Source organism: Salvelinus fontinalis, chromosome 1 (genome assembly GCF_029448725.1).
Source record: "Salvelinus fontinalis isolate EN_2023a chromosome 1, ASM2944872v1, whole genome shotgun sequence".
Taxonomy (NCBI): domain Eukaryota; kingdom Metazoa; phylum Chordata; class Actinopteri; order Salmoniformes; family Salmonidae; genus Salvelinus; species Salvelinus fontinalis.
This window is the reverse complement of record NC_074665.1, coordinates 62,920,878-62,942,829: the sequence shown is the minus strand read 5'-3', so window position 1 is coordinate 62,942,829 and position 21,952 is coordinate 62,920,878. Positions and strand designations below refer to the sequence as shown.

Below are 21,952 nucleotides of genomic sequence, written 5' to 3'. Positions count from 1 at the left end.
CTATTAAAGTGATTATATTCATGTTGAACATTGATCCCCAAGAAGGACATTTGTAAGAGTTGGGGGACAAGAACACTTTTACAGATTTATTGTAGAACAATTTAAGGCAAATATACAAACAATCTTCCTTCTCTCATTATGACAAACACTTTTCACCATAAAACACATCTTTCTTTGGTTTCATCAAAATAAAGGCACATACAGGTCATCTTTTTGCCTTTCAGTAGAGTTTGGCACTCAGTTATCTGTCTGTAGGTAGGTAAGACCACAATTAAATACAAATGAGGACAACAGCTAGATAGAGGAATGTTCTCTACTCTGTGTGTGTGTGTGTGTGTGTGTGTGTGTGTGTGTGTGTGTGTGTGTACACCCTTGGGTGTACAAATAAAGGTAACCAAACAAATAAAGGTAACCAAACTGTATCGATAATGTCTGGATGAAGCACTTACAATACTGCAACTATTTATATGGTATAATGTTGACCTAGGAAAAAGCATATGTAAAGATATGGTTCTGCATAGAACATAGAACCAATGGAACCATAGCAAGTGACCAATCAGGTCAAATATGGACAGAGCGAATGGCACTAACATTGAAATGTAAAATCAACCCACTGGTCAAAACAAGTTCTAAAACACAATTGAATATATAAAAATATCCCAACATAAACACAATTTATTTTAAAAAGTGAAGAAAAGACAACAGTTTCGTTAAGTCACTGATTGTGGACAGCTGGTGATGCAACAGATTCCTGAGAGGTAAATGTTTGAAGGTAGATCAGTCAATAGAGACAGAACATTGACATGGGTCATATTCATTAAGGCATGCAATGGGAAACATTTGATGTTTCGTAGTTGACAGCAATTCAACATAGCCTATATGTAAGTTATTACTTCTAAACAAAATTACTTTTTGGGTTTCGCATATGCTTACAATTATGTTTTGATTCTAGCTTGAACAGTCGCTAAGATTATATTTGGTTGTGATCTTCGCAAAATAACTATTTTGGATGCAGCAGTTGTTAGCTAGAATGCTAACGCTCATTGACATAGGCGGTAGCAAAAGCAAGCCAAAGAGCCATTTTACTGGTTGAAGTTGAAGTGTTTTTTAAGTATAATCCAGTTGATTTGCGATAATGACACAAACATTATATTAAGCAGGACATTCATACACGCCTTAAATCCAATTATAATCCAAAAGTAGTGTGAAATGCACTTGCTGCCGTTCTATAAGAACACCCGTGTTCTGCCACCAACTTGTGTGTATCTCCTTCATGAGGTAATGTTTGCAAACACAGAAAGGGGTCTATAGAACAGCATAGAGCTCTGTGCAGTAATCTGTGTCTCCACTAGGAGGGGCTAATGGACCACTTTTTCCCTCTTCAAACGCCATTGTCTACTACTGGGTTTCTATTAGATTAACTTCATTGGTCAGTGACTCCATTCAGTCCAATTTGCTCAGATTCACTTTCAGATTCAGATTCACTTTTTGTGATGACTGAGGTGAATGTGAAACACTTGTGAATGGAACTATATGCTCTACATGTCTTTCTGCAATCCACAGACACTGAAGCTAATAAGGCAGCATTGAAACAGTAGAGACGTATAATTGCATTTTAAGATCTCATAGCACAGATCTGAAAGGCAGCTGGATGGTTTGACACAGTGCAGTTAGTCGGGAGAATGGATACGGGTGGTTTATGTCTACATTCTTTGGAAGAAGACCAGCAGCAAGCAGCAGTTCCATCCTGTTCCCTTTAGGCCCCTATGCCATGACAGGCTAAACGGACAGGGGGCAGAACACCAAGAAGATAACCTGGGTAGCGTACTGTTATGTAGCCTAGTTTCAGCATTCAACTCTACATTGTCGCCTTGCAAAACAAAAACTGTTGTTGACTGAAACAGAAACCGATTGAACCCCAGCCTGACAAAAAGAAAAGTAGTGAAATCGGGAGCAGAGAAGTTGTTTCAGTGATAATAGATTCTCGTTTCTGGTCCTCTGTTTTTCAGACTCTGAAACTTTTCTGATTCCTGTGATTTATCTTGATCAGCCCAGACAGAGCTCTGGCTGGTATTAGCTGGTTTACAGTTGGGTTCTTCCAGTCCTCTTCTCCACTCCCAACATCCATACGTTTTGGCTGAACCGTACAGTCAAACATGTAGAAAATAAAAGTGTTTGGGATATTATGTATAAAACACTATTGGAGGTTTGGCTTTTCATATACTCAATTGTCTCGAATAATCATAAGGAAAATATATATTTTTTACAGTCTGCAAAAGTCTGCATTCCAATGTACAGCTTTATAAGGCACAATGTTTAAGTAGCATCAGTAGAAAAATAAGGTAAGACTGGTATCCAGATATTCCCCGGTTTAAAACCACGGTTCATTGACCAGTATACTGTTCACCAGTGAAGCATCCATGTCATCAACACATTCATGGTAGTGAGTCCTCAGTCTTTCGCTACATGTGAAGGGGGTCATTTTAACCATTTGAAATATTCCAAATATTCCACGTGACGTATTGGGAGCTGTGCGACGAGGCCCGGCTCTCATGGTATTGTTGTGTTTTAAAGGATGAATGAAGGCAGGTTCATTGTCTCGTTTGGACTCTAGCACCGAGGGAAACATCAATGTCTGCTCGCTAACAGTCTCTGAAAATAAATGTGTATTTGGCCAATTCAAGAGTTTTTATTTATTGGATTAGGCTCTACATTGCACAGGCCTAGCTCTCCCACGCAGCTCTCTCTTCTCTAATGCGTTTCTCTATTTTTCTCTCAGCCTCACTCCCATGATGTCTCACTCCATCTCTCTTTCTTCCACTCTCTATATAGCCATCTGGTGGCCTGCCCTCCTCTCTTAATCTGAGTTGAGATTACAGTGATGCCATCAGATAGCAACAGGCTGAGACTCAGCGGCCCCAGGATCACTTCCTGTAATGAGTGATGAGGCTCCTTTGGCCGGAAAACAGGGAATGAAGGAAAATAAGATTATGGTTCATTAGTGATGTGCAAATACAAGCAGGGTCTTTGGAAGCTGGGACAGGGCTGGGGACATGGGAACAGTACGAACCCACATCTCTCCCCCATGGTGTCCACACCGCCGGGCCTGGTGGAAATGGTAGAATCCATTCCATCAACGCTGAGTTTATGTGGCATTGGCATAGTCCCCTTCACACCCTGGAATGGGGGTGTTTTGGTGTATTAGCGATGGATACTCAAAAGTCCCTCCACCTACCCCAGATTGATAATGGCACAGGCCAGCTTTCTGGCCTCTCTCCCAGGGACTACAGCATTGACATGCTCTCAGGGGGGTGCGGAATGGGACCTCCTAGGGACTCTGCTTTGTGGTCTCTCCCATTTGGCCCCAGGGCTCCCCCTCTGGCGAGCACCATCACAGTATCTCCTGTGACACCGGCAAACTCGAAGGCAAAGGTTCCGTAGAAGAGCATGATGGTGACGCAGAACACCCACTCAAAGATGGCCGACGCGTGCTGCAGGACGAAGCTCTCCTGGACAAAGAACACGCCACCTAAAGGCAGGAAGGTCAAGGAGCACAACTAACAGACTGACTGATTGACATAAAGACTGACTGCCATGAGAAGAGGATGACCAAGTCCCAAATCAACCCCTAGCCCCTATGCACTACTGGAGATATCCTCCCCATTTCCCTGCTCTCCATCCCTTCGTTCCTTCCCTCCCCCATTCCCCCTCGATTTCAACAACACCTCTCTTTCTCCATCTTCCCTTACGCCTCCCTGATTGTGAAGATAGGTACAGATGTAGGATCTTAATTTGAGCCAGTCGCAACAGGAAACGTGAATTATTATATAATTAATGGACATTTTTGTAGGGGTTGATACATTTTTCATAAGTGAAAATTCTGTCTGAATCAAGTGGAAATGACAAACATCAGATCATTTTTAAGCCTCAAATACACTAAAAGTTTGACATTTTCTGCATTGCAGGACAGGTCTCCTGCAACAGGGTGATCAAATTAAGATCCTACATCTGTAGTAGCCTTTGCTTGTGCGAGCCGGAGCGGCTCATAAGAGTGGGAGTCTATCTCCTGTTCCTGTACTGTGAGACAGCTTGACGTACAAGTACACCAACTGGACAGGATGCTAGTCTATGCAGTGCCTTGGTTGTGAAGACAACACAGATCTTATTGAGTACGGTTCAATATCTTTTGCAGGATACTAAGCACCAACGTGATGAAGGCCAGTAGTGTCATGCCCAGTCGTAGGTGAGCCAGGCTGTATTCTCCCTGAGTCTTGGCCAGCCTGTAGGTTAGAGCTGACTGCAGACACACAAACAGCATACTGGTGGGGAACGCTACCCCTGCACCCACATAGTGGAGGATCTTAGCATTATCCACCTGGGGAGGGAAAGAAAGATGCATTTATTAGTATAGTAGGGATTTTCATTGTCCTCAATGAGCATTGAACAAGTCACATACTGAAAACACTGAACTAGCCACATAGAAACACAATCACGTATGATGCTAGACATCTGTTGAAAAGCCCTCTCTCTGTTCTGGCCTCTAGTTTTGCTGTGTCTCAGTTTGGCCAGAAGGGGGCCGCAGTAGCCAGTCATTGAAATAGTACTGAGTCAGGTAAATAACTCATTGCCGCCCTGCGTTGTCAATGGAGCCTCCTTTTCCTTCTATCCTTTCTTTAAAGTGAAAGAGATACTGTGGAGAAAGGCTGAGAGAAAGAATGAAGGAAAGCATGAGGAGAACCAGAGAGAGAGAGAGAAAAAAACAGGGCAACCAGTGGAGCACAAACAACATTGTAAACACAACAAATATAATTTATCTGTTCACTTATCTTCCCCTACTATTCATACTACAACTATCTGCACCTTGTTAGAAACACTATACATATCTGAAATGTCTTTGCATTCATGAAGGTTTCAAATGGATAATGTTTACTGTTCCTGTTTTATTGTTTCTTCTGACTTGTGGCTATTGTTTATTTTGCTTGCTTTGGCAATGCAAACATAATGTTTCACACGCCAATAAAGCTCCTTTGAATTGAATTGAGAGCGAGAGTAGAGAGAAGAGAGAGTAGAGAGAGACAGAGGTGAGAAAGCGATAGAGATGTGAAGAAAGAGGCCAGCGGTACACTATAACACCTCCTTCTCCCTCCTGATCACGCGCGGAAAGCCGCAAACACACAATACACAAAGTAGCATGTGAGCATGTGACCACACACACACACTCACAGGTCTCAGTGGCACCAGACAGTCTCATGGGACCTGATAACAGAAAAGCACATTCTCTCAAAGTAGTAATGCAGGGTACTGACCAGACCAAGGGGACCAAAACTCAAAGAATGAATGACATGCATTTATGTATCAAGTCGCCTTTAGCAACTAATAGTTAGTTCTCCCAGAACTACTACATTCCATTTGGGCTCCCGAGTGGCGCAGCGGTCTAATGCACTGCATCTCAGTGCTAGAGGCATCACTACAGTCCCTGGTTCGAAACCAGGCTTTATCACATCCATCTGTGATTGGGAGTCCCATAGGGCGGCGCACAATTGGCCCAGTGTCAACAGGTTAGGCCGTCATTGTAAATAAGAATTTGTTCTTAACTGACTTGCCAAGTTATATGAAAATTACTATAATATCTATTTCTAAGTTAGCCTAGCTATTATGAAGTAACACAGGGGACCGACCAGTTATCAGACCAAGGGATTGAGCTACAACAACACCTTTTCTTCACCTCAGTATGAAATGACTGTTTTCTAGGCTCTCCCTCTGCGATTTCATTCATCTCTAAGGCTCTTCCTATAACCAGGGCTCATACACATTTTCACAGACACACTTTTCACCAAATTTCCATGAACAACAATTGGCGGCGTCTCTATGTACGTATAAAATCGACACTGGGAGGCTGCTCTCTGATCCCATGTACCATCTCCTGTCGTTCTGCAAGGCACTTAACCCCCACAAAGTACAAAGATGTTAGACATCTGTATAAAACACGTATGGTCAACCCTCAGCCTGGAGAGCTCCAGTACATGGGTACGCCGGCTTTTGATCAAGCCCTGATGAAACACATCAGAGCCAGTTTAGCAAGGTGCGGTTGAGCAGCTAATATCTAAAACGGGGTTTGTTAGAGGGGGACTGGAATAAAAGCCTGCACACCCATTAGCTCTCCTTGAAGATGGTTGACCACTATTGATGTAAAACATTGCGACCTAATACATTTTATGCCTTTTGAAATAATTCGCTCATTCAATATTTCAAAGATCAAATGGCTATGGTAGTCTACAAATATTTTTATTCTGCTGAAGCAAGCCCACAAATAGTATTTCAGGAAATGTACCCTTTATAGTTAAGTCATTTAAAAAAAATCTTAACTACCTTTGCAGGCTGAATAGTATCTATTGAGTTGCAATGTCCATTTCATTGGATGCCCAACTCAACTGAAAGTATCTACAAAACAAGTTTTGAAGCCACATAATGCAAAAGAAAGGCTACATCTAATCTTTTTTCCTAAAATGAGTGTTTGTGATTCATATGATTCGATTAATCACGATTGAACCGAATCCCAACTAATTCAATTGTGAAGTGAATCGTTCGTTTCGTCAAAAATAATCATTTATATAAATCATATGAATCGTTGAAAAAAAGTAAATCAACTTTGTATGTCCTTATTTGTGAGTTTTGGGAGAAAGTTTTTGGGGACATGATGAAAACATGAATACATGTTAATAATAGCTAAACAGTTAACTAGAGGGTACAAGATATGTTTTGAATTGGCTACATAGTTATTAAGTCCGTTCTTAATCATATTTTATAGGCTAGGCCTACCTACTGCTGCAATGTCGACTGTATCTCATCTATCCTTGAGCAATTGCCCACTCGTCTCACTTGCAGGTGATGTGCATTGACGCGCTAAAGTGTCATTCCGATCATGTCTGATATGTTGATTTTTATTTGACTCATAAAGTATTTTTTTTACTTTGCCTAAATAAATGACATTAACTGAAATTGTTGAATACATTTCCATGACTTTTCCAAAACTTTGGGATTTAATAATTTTCAAAAACTTTTCCAGGGCTGGAAAACAGCATTTTAAAAGTCTGTGATCATATGAACCCTGTATAACTCAAAGACAAATGGCCAGGGAAGACCGCTAAATAACTAGTGTGTTACTGTAACACATAGATAACAGTGTTACAGATAAAGACAGCATGCAGTGCACTCTCTCCTCTCCCCCAACAGCAGTGTACATTAGTTAAATCCTATTGCTTCTGGTCCGACACCTTCCCATTTAGCTGTCACACTCCACTAGAGCTGAAGAAAGGAAAGTACATGAGAGCACACACACGCACACAAACACCAGTAGAGCTGAAGAAAGTACAGCCTTTCTGATAGTCTTTCTAATGTAAACACCATTAGCTAGCCATATGTTCTAATGCTGCCCGCCCCGTACTCACTGTTCTCTCATGTCTCTCTCTCGTTCCCTGCCTGGTAACTAGAATTAGCGAAATGTGTGTGCGTATGTTAATCAGTGATAGTTGTGACATTTAAGATTTGGACAATAATTGTTTTTATGAGCATAGCCTTATTTCTATTACAGCATATTGGATGACGGTCATTCATATTCCATTCACCCAGCTCAATGTAACAGCGATAGGTTTAGGCTACTACATGATTCTCAAATTTTCCCTATACCCATCATGAAGATGCTACAACCTAGCCTATGAATGAACGTTTACAACGCAGGTGTACAGGTCGAGAGATATTTGAGTAATCAAGGTGAAAGACAGTGACACATTCAATACCACCTTGCACATTCTTGCCTGCATCTAGCTGATCTAGGGTGTAATCATTAGTCCAAACAGTTGCAAACGTGTTTCTATTGGACAAATTCAAGTATGTTTATCACCATTTCGTTACCTTTGCTTCACTTTCATAGCAGCCACATACAAACAGCATGATCCCTTTGTTGTATAATTACTTCTCGCATCTACGCGCTCTCCACCTCTCACTTTTCCCCTCCGTTTGTGGACTTCAGTGCACAACACATCAGCTGTCTGTGACGAGGAAATAAAAAAACTTTCCAAACCAAACCTTTATATCATAACCACTAACTGCTACAAACAGCCTACATCGCTGTCACCATATTAGCTAACGTCATAGTCAACATAGCTACTAGAACTAACACGTTAGTAAAAAAGCACCAAGGTGGCTTAGCAGTTCAGACGTATTTTTCCGTGTTGTCGTGTCGTGTCCTGTATATATATATATATTTACACCTTTTCTTCACATATCTTTTATTTATTTTATTATCCAAGAACTCAACTACAAAAGCTTTCCTGCAAAAGCTTTCCTGCAACCCGCTTCACCAATTACAATAAGTACTATTTACCTCAATCTGAAAATCCATCGTGGAAGATAGCCAGGGGCTAATTCAGAAGCTAGCCTGAAAGCTAATCCAGAAGCTACTCCGATAGCTAACCAGAAGCTAATCTGTAGCTGCCCCGAAATTAGCCGGTTTGCTGGCTAGCGTTGGTGTTTCAGCTGCCCACGTTTTTGCGGTCATCAGCTATTCCTCTAGCTCGATAATCTACCGGCACTTTTGTGCAACGCGACTCGGACCGGAGCATTCCGGGACTTTTTTTCTCTCAGTTTCCCCGGATTCCAACCGCAGCCTCTGGACACTTGCACCTTGATTTCGCAGCTAGCTAGCTGCATACCGTGTGACTATTGGCTTACGTCGACCCCGGAGCTAACTCAAATCATGCTGGAGCTAGCCAGCTGAGGAGTTCCATCACCATCCGGACCCGCTTCTTTGTTGCTGCTGCAGATACGGAACCCCACCGGGCCTTCACGACTGACTGCCGACGTTATCTGCCCGAGGGATTTATCCAACCGGCACCTCCGTCCCGGCGTTACCTGAACGCTCATCTGAGGCCCGCTAATCGTTAGCTGTCTTATCGGCTGCTATCTGAACAAAACCCCACTACACGGAACCTACCGACGGAAACGCACGAGGTATCTACAAACAGACCTCCATCCTATGCTGCTACCGATAGCCATATACCCGGCCAGCTGTCTGGATCGCCACGACCCCAACCAACCTCTACTCACTGGACCCTTATTTATCACTCGATTAAGCTTGCCTCTCCTTAATGTAAATATGCCTTGTCCATTGCTGTTCTGGTTAGTGTTTATTGGCTTATTTCACTGTAGAGATTCTAGCCCTGCTCTCTATACCATATCCAACCCTGCAGTTCCACCACCCACATATGCGATGACATCACCTGGTTTCAATGATGTTTCTAGAGACAAGATCTCTCTCATCATCACTCAATACCTAGGTTTACCTCCACTGTATTCACATCCTACCATACCTTTGTCTGTACATTATTCCTTTAAACTATTTTATCGCCCCCAGAAACTTCCTTTTACTCTCTGCTCTGGTAGCTCTAGGCGACCAATTCTCATAGCTTTTAGCCGTACCATTATCCTACTTCTCCTCTGTTCCTCTGGTGATGTAGAGGTGAATCCAGGCCCTGCAGTACCTGGCTCCACTCCTATTCCCCAGGCGCTCTCTTTTGATGACTTCTGTAACCGTAATAGCCTTGGCTTCATGCATGTTAACATTAGGAGCCTCCTCCCTAAGTTTGTTCTGTTCACTGCTTTAGCACACTCTACCAACCCGGATGTTTTAGCCGTGTCTGAATCCTGGCTTAGAAAGACCACCAAAAATTCAGACATTTTTATCCCCAATTACAATATTTTCAGACAAGATAGAACGGCCAAAGGGGGCGGTGTTGCAATCTACTGCAAAGACTGCCTGCAGAGTTCTGTTATACTATCCAGGTCTGTTCCCAAACAATTTGAACTTCTACTTTTAAAAATCCACCTCTCTAAAAACAAGTCTCTCACCGTTGCCGCCTGCTATAGACCACCCTCTGCCCCCAGCTGTGCTCTGGACACTATATGTGAACTGATTGCCCCCCATCTATCTCTAGAGCTCGTGCTGCTAGGTGACCTAAATTTGAACATGCTCAACACCCCAGCCACCCTACAATCTAAGCTTGATGCCCTCAATCTCACACAAATTATTAATGAACCTACCAGGTACCACCCTAATTCCGTAAACACGGGTACCCTCATAGATATCATCCTAACAAACTTGCCCTCCAAATACACCTCTGCTGTTTTTAACCAAGATCTCAGCGATCACTGCCTCATTGCCTGCATCCGTAATGGGTCAGCGGTCAAACGACCTCCACTCATCACTGTCAAACGCTCCCTGAAACACTTCAGCGAGCAGGCCTTCCTAATTGACCTGGCCGGGGTATCCTGGAAGGATATTGATCTCATCCCGTCAGTAGAGGATGCCTGGTCATTTTTTAAAAATGCCTTCCTCACCATCTTGAATAAGCATGCCCCATTCAAGAAATTTAGAACCAGGAACAGATATAGCCCTTGGTTCTCTCCTGACCTGACTGCCCTTAACCAACAGAAAAACATCCTATGGCGTTCTGCATTAGCATCGAACAGCCCCCGTGATATGCAACTTTTCAGGGAAGCCAGAAACCAATATACACAGGCAGTTAGAACAGCCAAGGCTAGCTTTTTCAAGCAGAAATTTGCTTCCTGCAACACAAATTCAAAAAAGTTCTGGGACACCGTAAAGTCCATGGAGAATAAGAACACCTCCTCCCAGCTTCCAACCGCCCTGAAGATAGGAAACACTGTCACCACCGACAAATCCACTATAATTGAGAATTTCAATAAGCATTTTTCTACGGCTGGCCATGCTTTCCACCTGGCTACCCCTACCCGGGACAACAGCACTGCCCTCCCCTCTGCTACTCGCCCAAGCCTTCCCCATTTCTCTTTCTCCCAAATACAGTCAGCTGATGTTCTTAATGAGCTGCAAAATCTGGACCCTTACAAATCAGCCGGGCTAGATAATCTGGACCCTTTCTTTCTAAAACTATCTGCTGAAATTGTTGCCACCCCTATTACTAGCCTCTTCAACCTCTCTTTCGTGTCGTCTGAGATACCCAAAGATTGGAAAGCAGCTGCGGTTATCCCCCTCTTCAAAGGGGGGGACACCCTTGACCCTAACTGCTACAGACCTATATCTATCCTACCCTGCCTTTCTAAGGTCTTCGAAAGCCAAGTCAACAAACAGATTACCGACCATTTCGAATCACACCACACCTTCTCCGCTATGCAATCTGGTTTCAGAGCTGGTCATGGGTGCACCTCAGCCACGCTCAAGGTCATAAACGATATCGTAACCGCCATCGATAGGAAACAATACTGTGCAGCCGTATTCATTGACCTGGCCAAGGCTTTTGACTCTGTCAATCACCACATCCTCATTGGCAGACTCGACAGCCTTGGTTTCTCTAATGATTGCCTCGCCTGGTTCACCAACTACTTCTCTGATAGAGTTCAGTGTGTCAAATCGGAGGGTCTGTTGTCCGGGCCTCTGGCAGTCTCTATGGGGGTGCCACAGGGTTCAATTCTTGGACCGACTCTCTTCTCTGTTTACATCAATGATGTCGCTCTTGCTGCTGGTGATTCTCTGATCCACCTCTACGCAGACGACACTATTCTGTATACTTCTGGCCCTTCTTTTGACACTGTGTTAACAACCCTCCAGGCGAGCTTCAATGCCATACAACTCTCCTTCCGTGGCCTCCAACTGCTCTTAAATACAAGTAAAACCAAATGCATGCTCTTCAACCGATCGCTGCCTGCTCCGGCCCGCCTGTCCAACATCACTACTTTGGACGGCTCTGACTTAGAATATGTGGACAACTACAAATACCTAGGTGTCTGGTTAGACTGTAAACTCTCCTTCCAGACCCACATCAAACATCTCCAATCCAAAGTCAAATCTAGAATTGGCTTCCTATTCCGCAACAAAGCATCCTTTACTCATGCTGCCAAACATACCCTTGTAAAACTGACCATCCTACCAATCCTCGACTTCGGTGATGTCATTTACAAAATAGCCTCCAAAACCCTACTCAATAAATTGGATGCAGTCTATCACAGTGCCATCCGTTTTGTCACCAAAGCCCCATATACTACCCACCACTGCGACCTGTACACTCTCGTTGGCTGGCCCTCGCTTCATACTCGTCGCCAAACCCATTGGTTCCAGGTCATCTACAAGACCCTGCTAGGTAAAGTCCCCCCTTATCTCAGCTCGCTGGTCACCATAGCAGCACCTACCCGTAGCACGCGCTCCAGCAGGTATATCTCTCTAGTCACCCCCAAAACCAATTCTTCCTTTGGACGCCTCTCCTTCCAGTTCTCTGCTGCCAATGACTGGAACGAACTACAAAAATCTCTGAAACTGGAAACACCTATCTCCCTCACTAGCTTTAAGCACCAGCTGTCAGAGCAGCTCATAGATTACTGCACCTGTACATAACCCATCTACAATTTAGCCCAAACAACTACCTCTTTACCTACTGTATTTATTTATTAATTTATTTTGCTCCTTTGCACCCCATTATTTCTGTCTCTACTTTGCACTTTCTTCCAATGCAAACCAACCATTCCAGTGTTTTTTTTAGTTTTTATTTTACTTGCTGTGTTGTACTCACTTCGCCTCCATGGCCTTTTTATATTTTTATTTATTTATACATATCTGTTTGCCTTCACCCCCCTTATCTCACCTCACTTGCTCACATTGTATATACTGTAGACTTATTTTTTTCACTGTATTATTGACTATATGTTTGTTTTTACTCCATGTGTAACTATGTGTTGTTGTATGTGTCGAACTGCTTTGCTTTATCTTGGCCAGGTCGCAATTGTAAATGAGAACGTGTTCTCAATTTGCCTACCTGGTTAAATAAAGGTTAAATAAATAAAATAAAATAAAAACCCGCTACAATCATATAGTGTACAGTCAGCAGCAAGCAGTTTAGCAGTTACACCAGCAGGCCCCGGTGGCAATAAATTATTAAAACCAAAAGCTTACATTGACTTGGAAGAATTCCAGTGTTGGATAGCCATAGTCAGCTAGCTAACATAGCATCCCTCTCTGTTTGAGTAGGCTAAACTAGCTAGCTGTATTCGATAGCTAAGTGAAAGTGAAAAAATGTATACAACTAAATAGAGCTCTCTCTTTCTCCTTCTCTTGTATCTCCTTAATTTTTAAAGAAATGAATTTGTTCAAAACTGTTAAACTATTGCCTTTCTCTCTCTTTGAGTCAACTACTCACCACATTTTATGCACTGCAATGCTAGCTAGCTGTAGCTTATGCTTTCAGTACTAGATTCATTCTCTGATCCTTTGATTGGGTGGACAACATGTCAGTTCATGCTGCAAGAGTTCTGATTGGTTGGAGTATGTCCTCTGGAAGTTGTCATAATTACTGTGTAAGTCAATGGAAGGGGGTGAGAACCATGAGCCTCCTAGGTTTTGTATTGAAGTCAATGTACCCAGAGGAGGACGGAAGTTAGCTGTCCTCAGGCTACACCATGTTGCTACCCTACAGAGTACTGTTGAGGCTGCTGTAGACCTTCATTGCAAAACAGTGTTTTAATAAATTATTTGGTGACACGTGAATATATTTTGTACAGTTTTATTAAAAAGGATAACTTTTAATGTTTGACTATTTTCATGAAATTCACAGAAGGAGGATGGTCCTTCCCTTCCTCCTCTGAGAAGCATCCTATGTATGTGTGTATGCCTGTGTGTGTGTGTGTCTATGCCTGTGTGTGTGTGTGTGTGTGTGTGTGTGTGTGTGTGTGTGTGTGTGTGTGTGTCTATGCCTGTGTGTGTGTGTGTGTGTGTGTGTGTGTGTGTGTGTGTGTGTGTGTGTGTGTGTAACAGAGCAAGGACGTTTGTTGATAGACTGTAGAGACGCTCTAAATCAACAAAGAAGAGAAGGCAAATCTACTCCCAGCAATAAGTCGCTGAGTGTTCCCTCAGAAAGTTAAGAGATGGGGAGGAAAGACGAGGGGGGGGGGGGGGGAGTAAGGTCAAGGGATTAAGGAGAGAGTAAGGGAGAGAAGCATGTGAACATTTGAACATTTTGAACATCTTGGCATAGTTCTGTTATAATCTCCACCCGGCATAGCCTGGTTCCTCTCTAGGTTTCTTCCTAGGTTTTGGCCTTTCTAGGGAGTTTTTCCTAGCCACCGTGCTTCTACACCTGCATTGCTTGCTGTTTGGGGTTTTAGGCTGGGTTTCTGTACAGCACTTCGAGATATTAGCTGATGTACGAAGGGCTATATAAAATAAACTTGATTGATTGATTGATTGATTGTTGACAGAGGGATGGAAGAGGAATGAAGAGAATAGATGGAGACGGGAGGACAGGGTTCTAGTATATGCAGAGGGATAGGTATGGAGAAAAGTGAGGAAGAAAGGAGAAGGGGAAGAAGGGAGAAGAGGGGTCTGAAGTGTTTACGGAGAAGCTAAAGGTGTCTGCATGCTTCCCAGCCGAAACAGTTCTGAAGAGTTTGTGCATATATTATGACGACATTTTGAGACGTTTTTGTTTTCGGGCACACCCCAAAAAAAGCCAAAGTTGATAGGCAAAGTCTACGCCACTTCATCTGTGATTGGTCAACAATAGGGCTTCTTCAATAAGTCTTTGTCATTCAACGAGAGACAAGTCATTTTCGTGTATATTTTTTAATTGAGAAATACTGCACACAAAATCTTAGTTAGATGTAAAATTGCGCGGCTAAGATCTCCTCGGCAAAATGTAAAACATTTATGACATTTAAACATTAATTATGACTAATTTGAGGAAGTGTATACTGGCTAAGGCGTCTCATAATAAACAAACAGTACTATTTTTATAGATTTCAAAAGAAGGTCTCTTAAGGGAGTACGCTAGCACATTCGTTCGCCTAGGCCACGCCTTAAGGAGTAGGATCCACCTATCTAGGACCCGCCCCAGAGAGAGAGAGCAAGTCTGGGGGGACAGGAGACAAAGGGCCCTCTCTCCTCCCCCTCTCCTCTCCTCCCCCTCTCGCCCTCACATCTCCTCTCGTCCCCCTCTCACCCCCCACTCCTCCCTCTCTTGCCACCCATCTCCTCTCGCCCCCCACTCCTCTCCTCCCCCCTTCTCCTTTCCTCTCACCCCCTCTCCTATCCCCTTGCCCGCCTCTCCTCCCCCTTCTCCTTTCCTCTCACCCCCCTCTCCTCCCCTCAAGCCTCCCCCTCCTCTCCTCCCCACTTGCCCCCTCTCCTCTCCTCTCCCTCTCCTCTCCTCCCCCCTCTCCTCCTTTCCTTTCCCTCTCCTCCCCCTTTTCCTCCCCTCTCACCCCCTCTCCTCTCCTCTCCCCTTGCCCCCCTCTCCCAATCATCTCCCACCCTCATTCCCTTCTCTCCTCTCTTGCTCTCTCCCACTAAAGGACTCCGAAGTTGACCTTGGCAGGCAGCTAAAGCCAGGATGTCATCAATCTACCTGTCGGAGGCAGGGTGAAGAGTCTGTTTTGCACACTGATACACACAAACGTACACAAGCATAACAACAACTCTTGGAAGTGTTTACTGGTGATATCCTGTATTTATTATGTTGCTAATGTGGCCTTACTGAATGAAACAGCTGCAGACTGTAGATAGATGGAGGAGAGATTGGGTGAGAGGGACAGGCAGTTCAGAGGGAATAGCAATGTAGAAGACGGAATAGTGGACAAAGTGGAGGATGCAGAGCGTAGAGAAAAGAGAGGGTTAATTGTGAAAGAGTGAATAATAAGTTACGAAAGAGGTAGGAATGTCATTCAGATTTAGGAGAATTGGAATGGTGGAATACGTGTAAAGAGAGGGAGGTGTAAAGGAACTAGGGATGGGGTTAGAAAACGGGAGGCCTATACTAGAGTCCTGTGTGTCTATGTGTCTGGTGTGGCTGTGTGTGTGTGTCTGGTGTGGCTGTGTGTCAGCGACGAGTGTGTGTGTGTCTGGTGTGGCTGTGTGTGTGTGTGTCTGGTGTGGCTGTGTGTGTGTGTGTGTGTCTGGTGTGGCTGTGTGTGAGCGACGAGTGTGTGTGTCTGGTGTGGCTGTGTGTGAGCGACGAGTGTGTGTGTCTGGTGTGGCTGTGTGTGAGCGACGAGTGTGTGTGTCTGGTGTGGCTGTGTGTGAGCGACGAGTGTGTGTGTCTGGTGTGGCTATGTGTGAGCGATGAGTGTGTGTGTGTCTGGTGTGGCTGTGTGTGAGCAACGAGTGTGTGTGTGTCTGGTGTGGCTATGTGGAAACATGTGTAGACAGGTCCAGAGAAACTTCAGTTGTCTCTAGGGGAGAGAAGGAGAGAGACAATCAAACGTACTACCAGTCATGCCTTTCACACCTCTGCCTGCCTGTCTGTGCACATCCCCTCATCTTTCCCCTCTTTCCCTTTCCTCTGCTCTCAGAGAATACATGTGTAGGTCTCTTCTCTCTTTCCCTGTCCTGCTTTCCTGTGGCCAGAGTCCACAGAGGGAACACTCACAGTTGTGTACTATTCACATCCTCCCCTCGTGTGTGTGTGTTTTGGTTTTACTATCCTTGTGGAGACCAGAAGTGAAACAAGGAAAATTCGGATCAAGTGGGGATATTTCACTGGTCCCCACAAGGAAAAAGGCTATTTTAGGCTTAGGGGTTAGGTATAGGGTGAGAATGAGGGTTAGGGGTTCGTTTTAGGGTTAGGAGTTAGGGTTGGGTTTATGGTTAGGGGTTTGGAGTTAAGGTTAGGTTTAGGTTGAGGGTTAGGGGTTAAAGGAAATTAGGATTATGAATGGGAATGTATTGCTTGGTCCCCACAAGGATAGTAAAACAAACATTGTGTGTGTGTGTGTGTGTGTGTCTGAGGCCATCTATTCAGGTCAGTCTAAAAAGGTCTGAGTGATAGGACAGGGTAGGGTAGGGGTCTGTCTTACATAACACAACATAATATCCTAATGGTGTCATTATAGCCTAGTACTGATAGTTAATGTGTTGTTTTCGTGGTAATTGTGTTATTTCTGATGCTATCTCTCTCTGTGAGCAGTGGTGTAAAGTACTTAAGTAAAAATACTTTAAAGTACTAGTTAAGTTGCTTTTTGGGGTATCTGTACTTTAGTTAACTATGTATATTTTTGACAACATTTATTCCACTACATTCCTAAAGAAAATAATGTACCTTTTACTCCATACATTTTTCCTGACACCCAAAAGCACTCGTTACATTTTGAAGGCTTACCAGGACAGAAAAATTGTAAAATTTACACACTTAACAAGAGAACATCCCTAGTCATCCCTACTGCCTCTGATCTGGCAGACTCACTAAACACACATGCTTAGTTTGTAAAATTGTGCCGTCTGGTTTGCTTAAAAATGTATTTGAAATGATTTATACTTTTACTTTTGATACTTAAGGATATTTTAGCAGTTACATGTACTTTTTAAACGTAAGTATATTGAAAACGGAATAGATTTAGACTTACTCAAGTAGTATTTTACTGGGTGACTTTCACTTGTACCGGAGTCATTTTCTATTAAAGTATCTTATTTTAGATTTTTTTTGACAATTGGGTACTTTTTCTACCACTGCCTGTGAGGCTTTCATCTTAGTCCTGTTTGTGCTACTGTTCCATCTGACAGAACTGCCCATTATATTTTCACTGCTTCAAAATTGTCTACTAGTGTGTAGCCTATATGAATGTTAAATATTTTACGTCTATATGTATGCAATGCATCTCAACGTGTATTTATGTCCAGCACATTTGTTAGATGAAGAAAGTTTTAGACTCGAACTGAGTACAGAAAGTTACAGCCGGGCTCTGATTGGGTACAGATGGGGTCTGTGACACATGTGCACACAGTCTGCTCCTGGCTGTTAGACACACACACACACACATACATACAGGGTATGAGCCGTGATGACTCACTTCCCCTCGCTTCCCGCGGAAAATTCCCCCCTCGGTTTTCCACCGAATGCGCTGAGGGCAGAGAGGCCCCAGAGGGAAGAAGAAATGGAAAGATAGAGGGAGAAAGAAAAGGATGGAGTCACAGATGCAACTCCCTGTTCTTACTTTTGTTTTGGCACACAAACACACAAACCACAAAGAGGCTAATGAATCAGGGGAGCAGTGAAAGTGGCAGCTTTGCTCCTCTCTTCTCCACACTAGTTTTTTTTATAAAGAGTCCCTGTCTGGCATTCAGGGTAGAAACATCCTGTACACACACCACTTCCTTCTACAAACACACCACAGCACAGGGAGCCCAGAACACCAGGAGTTCAGAACACCAGGAGCTCAGAACACCAGGAGTTCAGAACACCAGGAGCCCAGAACACCAGGAGCCCAGAACACCAGAACACCAGGAGTTCAGAACACCAGGAGCCCAGAACACCAGAACACCAGGAGCCCAGAACACCAGAACACCAGGAGCCCAGAACACCAGAACACCAGGAGCCCAGAACACCAGAACACCAGGAGCCCAGAACACCAGAACACCAGGAGCCCAGAACACCAGAACACCAGGAGCCCAGAACACCAGAACACCAGGAGCCCAGAACACCAGAACACCAGGAGCCCAGAACACCAGAACACCAGGAGCCCAGAACACCAGAACACCAGGAGCCCAGAACACCAGGAGCCCAGAACACCAGGAGCCCAGAACACCAGGAGTTTAGAACACCAGGAGTTTAGAACACCAGGAGTTTAGAACACCAGGAGTTTAGAACACCAGGAGCCCAGAACACCAGGAGCCCAGAACACCAGGAGCCCAGAACACCAGGAGCCCAGAACACCAGGAGCCCAGCACACCAGGAGCCCAGCACACCAGGAGCCCAGCACACCAGGAGCCCAGCACACCAGGAGCCCAAAACACCAGGAGCCCAGAACACCAGGAGCCCAGAACACCAGGAGCCCAAAACACCAGGAGCCCAAAACACCAGGAGCCCAGAACACCAGGAGCCCAGAACACCAGGAGCCCAGAACACCAGGAGCCCAGAACACCAGGAGCCCAGAACACCAGGAGCCCAGCACACCAGGAGCCCAGCACACCAGGAGCCCAGCACACCAGGAGCCCAGCACACCAGGAGCCCAGCACACCAGGAGCCCAAAACACCAGGAGCCCAGAACACCAGGAGCCCAAAACACCAGGAGCCCAAAACACCAGGAGCCCAAAACACCAGGAGCCCAAAACACCAGGAGCCCAGAACACCAGGAGCCCAGAACACCAAGAGCCCAGAACACCAAGAGCCCAGAACACCAGGAGCCCAGAACACCAGGAGCCCAGAACACCAGGAGTCCAGAACACCAGGAGTCCAGAACACCAGGAGTCCAGAACACCAGGAGCTCAGAACACCAGGAGCTCAGAACACCAGGAGCTCAGAACACCAGGAGCTCAGAACACCAGGAGCTCAGAACACCAGGAGCCGAGAACACCAGGAGCCCAGAACACCAGAAGCTCAGAACACCAGAAGCTCAGAACCGCAGGAGCCCAGAACACCATGAGTCCAGAACACCAGGAGATCAGAACACCAGAAGATCAGCACACCAGGAGATCAGAACATCAGGAGATCAGAACACCATGAGTCCAGAACACCAGGAGATCAGAACACCAGGAGTCCAGAACACCAGGAGTCCAGAACACCATGAGATCAGAACACCATGAGATCAGAACACCATGAGTCCAGAACACCAGGAGTCCAGAACACCAGGAGTCCAGAACACCAGGAGTCCAGAACACCATGAGTCCAGAACACCAGGAGTCCAGAACACCAGGAGATCAGAACACCAGGAGATCAGAACACCATGAGATCAGAACACCATGAGATCAGAACACCAGGAGTCCAGAACACCAGGAGTCCAGAACACCAGGAGATCAGAACACCAGGAGATCAGAACACCATGAGATCAGAACATCAGAACACCAGGAGATCAGAACACCAGGAGATCAGAACACCATGAGATCAGAACACCAGGAGTCCAGAACACCAGGAGTCCAGAACACCAGGAGTCCAGAACACCAGGAGCCCAGAACACCAGGAGATCAGAACACCAGGAGCCCAGAACACAAGGAGCTAGAGAACGACCAATATGTATTTTTTAAGGCCGATGCCGATATAGATTTTTAGGGGTCAAAGAGACCGATGGTCAATATTTTTGCAGATATTCAATATCATTAAATGCGAACATTTTTGTGACAAAATTTCCCAGAAACAGCCATGTATGCATTATAATGCATACATTATAAAATATAATATAATATTATAAAATATAATATAAAATATAACTGTTTTTAACAATGTAACTACATAACAACATAATGGTAATACTTTTATTTGAATGGTAAATGTCTTGATAAACTGGGTAAATTAAGATGGCATAGGCCTACTCACAATACAGGTGAATGCATAATAAACAGGAGTGTGTGCACGCATTGATTATTGAGCTTGTTTTGGCTGATCAGTGGAGTCTATAGTGCTACAGATGACAGATGCCTTCCATTTGGGGCGGCAGGTAGCCTAGTGGTTAGAGCGTTGGACTAGTAACCGAAAGGTCGCAAGATCGAATCCCAGAGCCGACAAGGTAAAAATCTGTTGTTCTGCCCCTGAACAAGGCAGTTAACCCACAGTTCGTAAATAAAGGTAAAATAAATTAGCCTCCTGATCAACAACATTTGCATATATAGTAAGCATCACTCCATCTACTCAATGCAAATGGGTCCAATGATTTGATTTGTGATCATGGATGATTATGAAAGTAGTAGTATTATTAATATTATTTTCCTACGATCAGGAAAACATTAAAAAATAATAATAATATTGATGAATTGATGATGAGTTTGACATAATGTCAAAGTGGAATTGTGTTTTTAGAAATGTTTACAAATTAATAAAAAATGTAAAGCTGAAATTTCTTGAGTCAATACATATTCAAACCATTTGTTATGGCAAGCCTAAATAAGTTCAGGAGTTAAAATGTGCTTAACAAACCACATAATAAGTTGCATGGACTCACTCTGTGTGCAATAATAGTGTTTAACATAATTATTTTATGACTACCTCATCTCTGTACCAAGACCAGGGAGGTTTTCCAATGCCTCACAAAGAAGGGCACCTATTGTAGATGGGTAAAAATATATAATAATAAAACATTGCAGACATTAAATATCCCTTTGAGCATGGTGAAATTATTAATTACACTTTGGATGCACCCAGTCACGACAAAGATACAGGTGTCCTTCCTAACTCAGTTGCAGGAGAGGAAGAAAACTGAACAGGGATTTCACCATGAGGCCAATGGTGACTTTAAAACAGTTACAGAGTTTATTGGGCCTTAACCTATTGATTTCACATGACTGGGAATACAGATAGAGTATCAGGCCAATATTGGCCTTTGCCGATAATCCCTCAACATAGCAAAACTGTTGCTATGACAGCCGCCAAGGCCTAATGTACTGAACAACAATGTTTTTAAGACCCCCACCCTAATCTCTATGGCAACCCTCCTATAGTACCAAAAAGTGATGTCCCAGTACCATGCATTGTAAATACGAATTTGTTCTTTACTGACTTGCCTAGTTAAATAAAGGTTAAATGAAATTTAAAAAATACACAGAGATATGCACACAGCTTAAAGTCCAGGCACTGAGCCAAGGATCTAAATATTTAAACTTGCAGAAACTCAGTCCTGAACAACCAAATACCACAGTGTGTGTGTGTGTGTGTGTGTGTGTGTGTGTGTGTGTGTGTGTGTGTGTGTGAGTGAGAGAGGTTCATAACTACAACATGAAGCAGATCTGGAATGTACCAGTCAGAGGGAGGTGAGGTAGAGAAGGGGAGGACAGGAGAGGAGAGTGAAAGATTGGGAGCAGCGGACGAGGGGGGGGGGGGGCACTGAACTACTGAAAATACAAGATGGTGCCAAGCAATGTTCCCTCTAATTTTTGGGGGCACTGAGCAAATATTAGGTCTTGTGAGTGGAAACATGAACGTTGTGAAAATGTTGTGCAACTTCCGGCACACGT

General features: G+C 44.1%; 1 protein-coding gene across 1 annotated transcript in view; it reads right to left on the bottom strand.

Moving 5' to 3' along the window:
* Positions 1-59: 59 nt before the first annotated feature.
* LOC129859507 (transmembrane protein 150A-like) overlaps positions 60-21,952 on the bottom strand; it is a 99,074-nt gene continuing 77,181 nt past the window's right edge. The window contains exons 7-8 of the mRNA XM_055929374.1: positions 4,198-4,375; positions 60-3,529 (exon numbers count right to left, since the gene is read on the bottom strand). Coding sequence (XP_055785349.1) covers positions 3,285-3,529; positions 4,198-4,375 — 423 coding nt within the window. The 3' untranslated portion in view covers positions 60-3,284. The remainder of the gene's footprint in view (positions 3,530-4,197; positions 4,376-21,952) is intronic.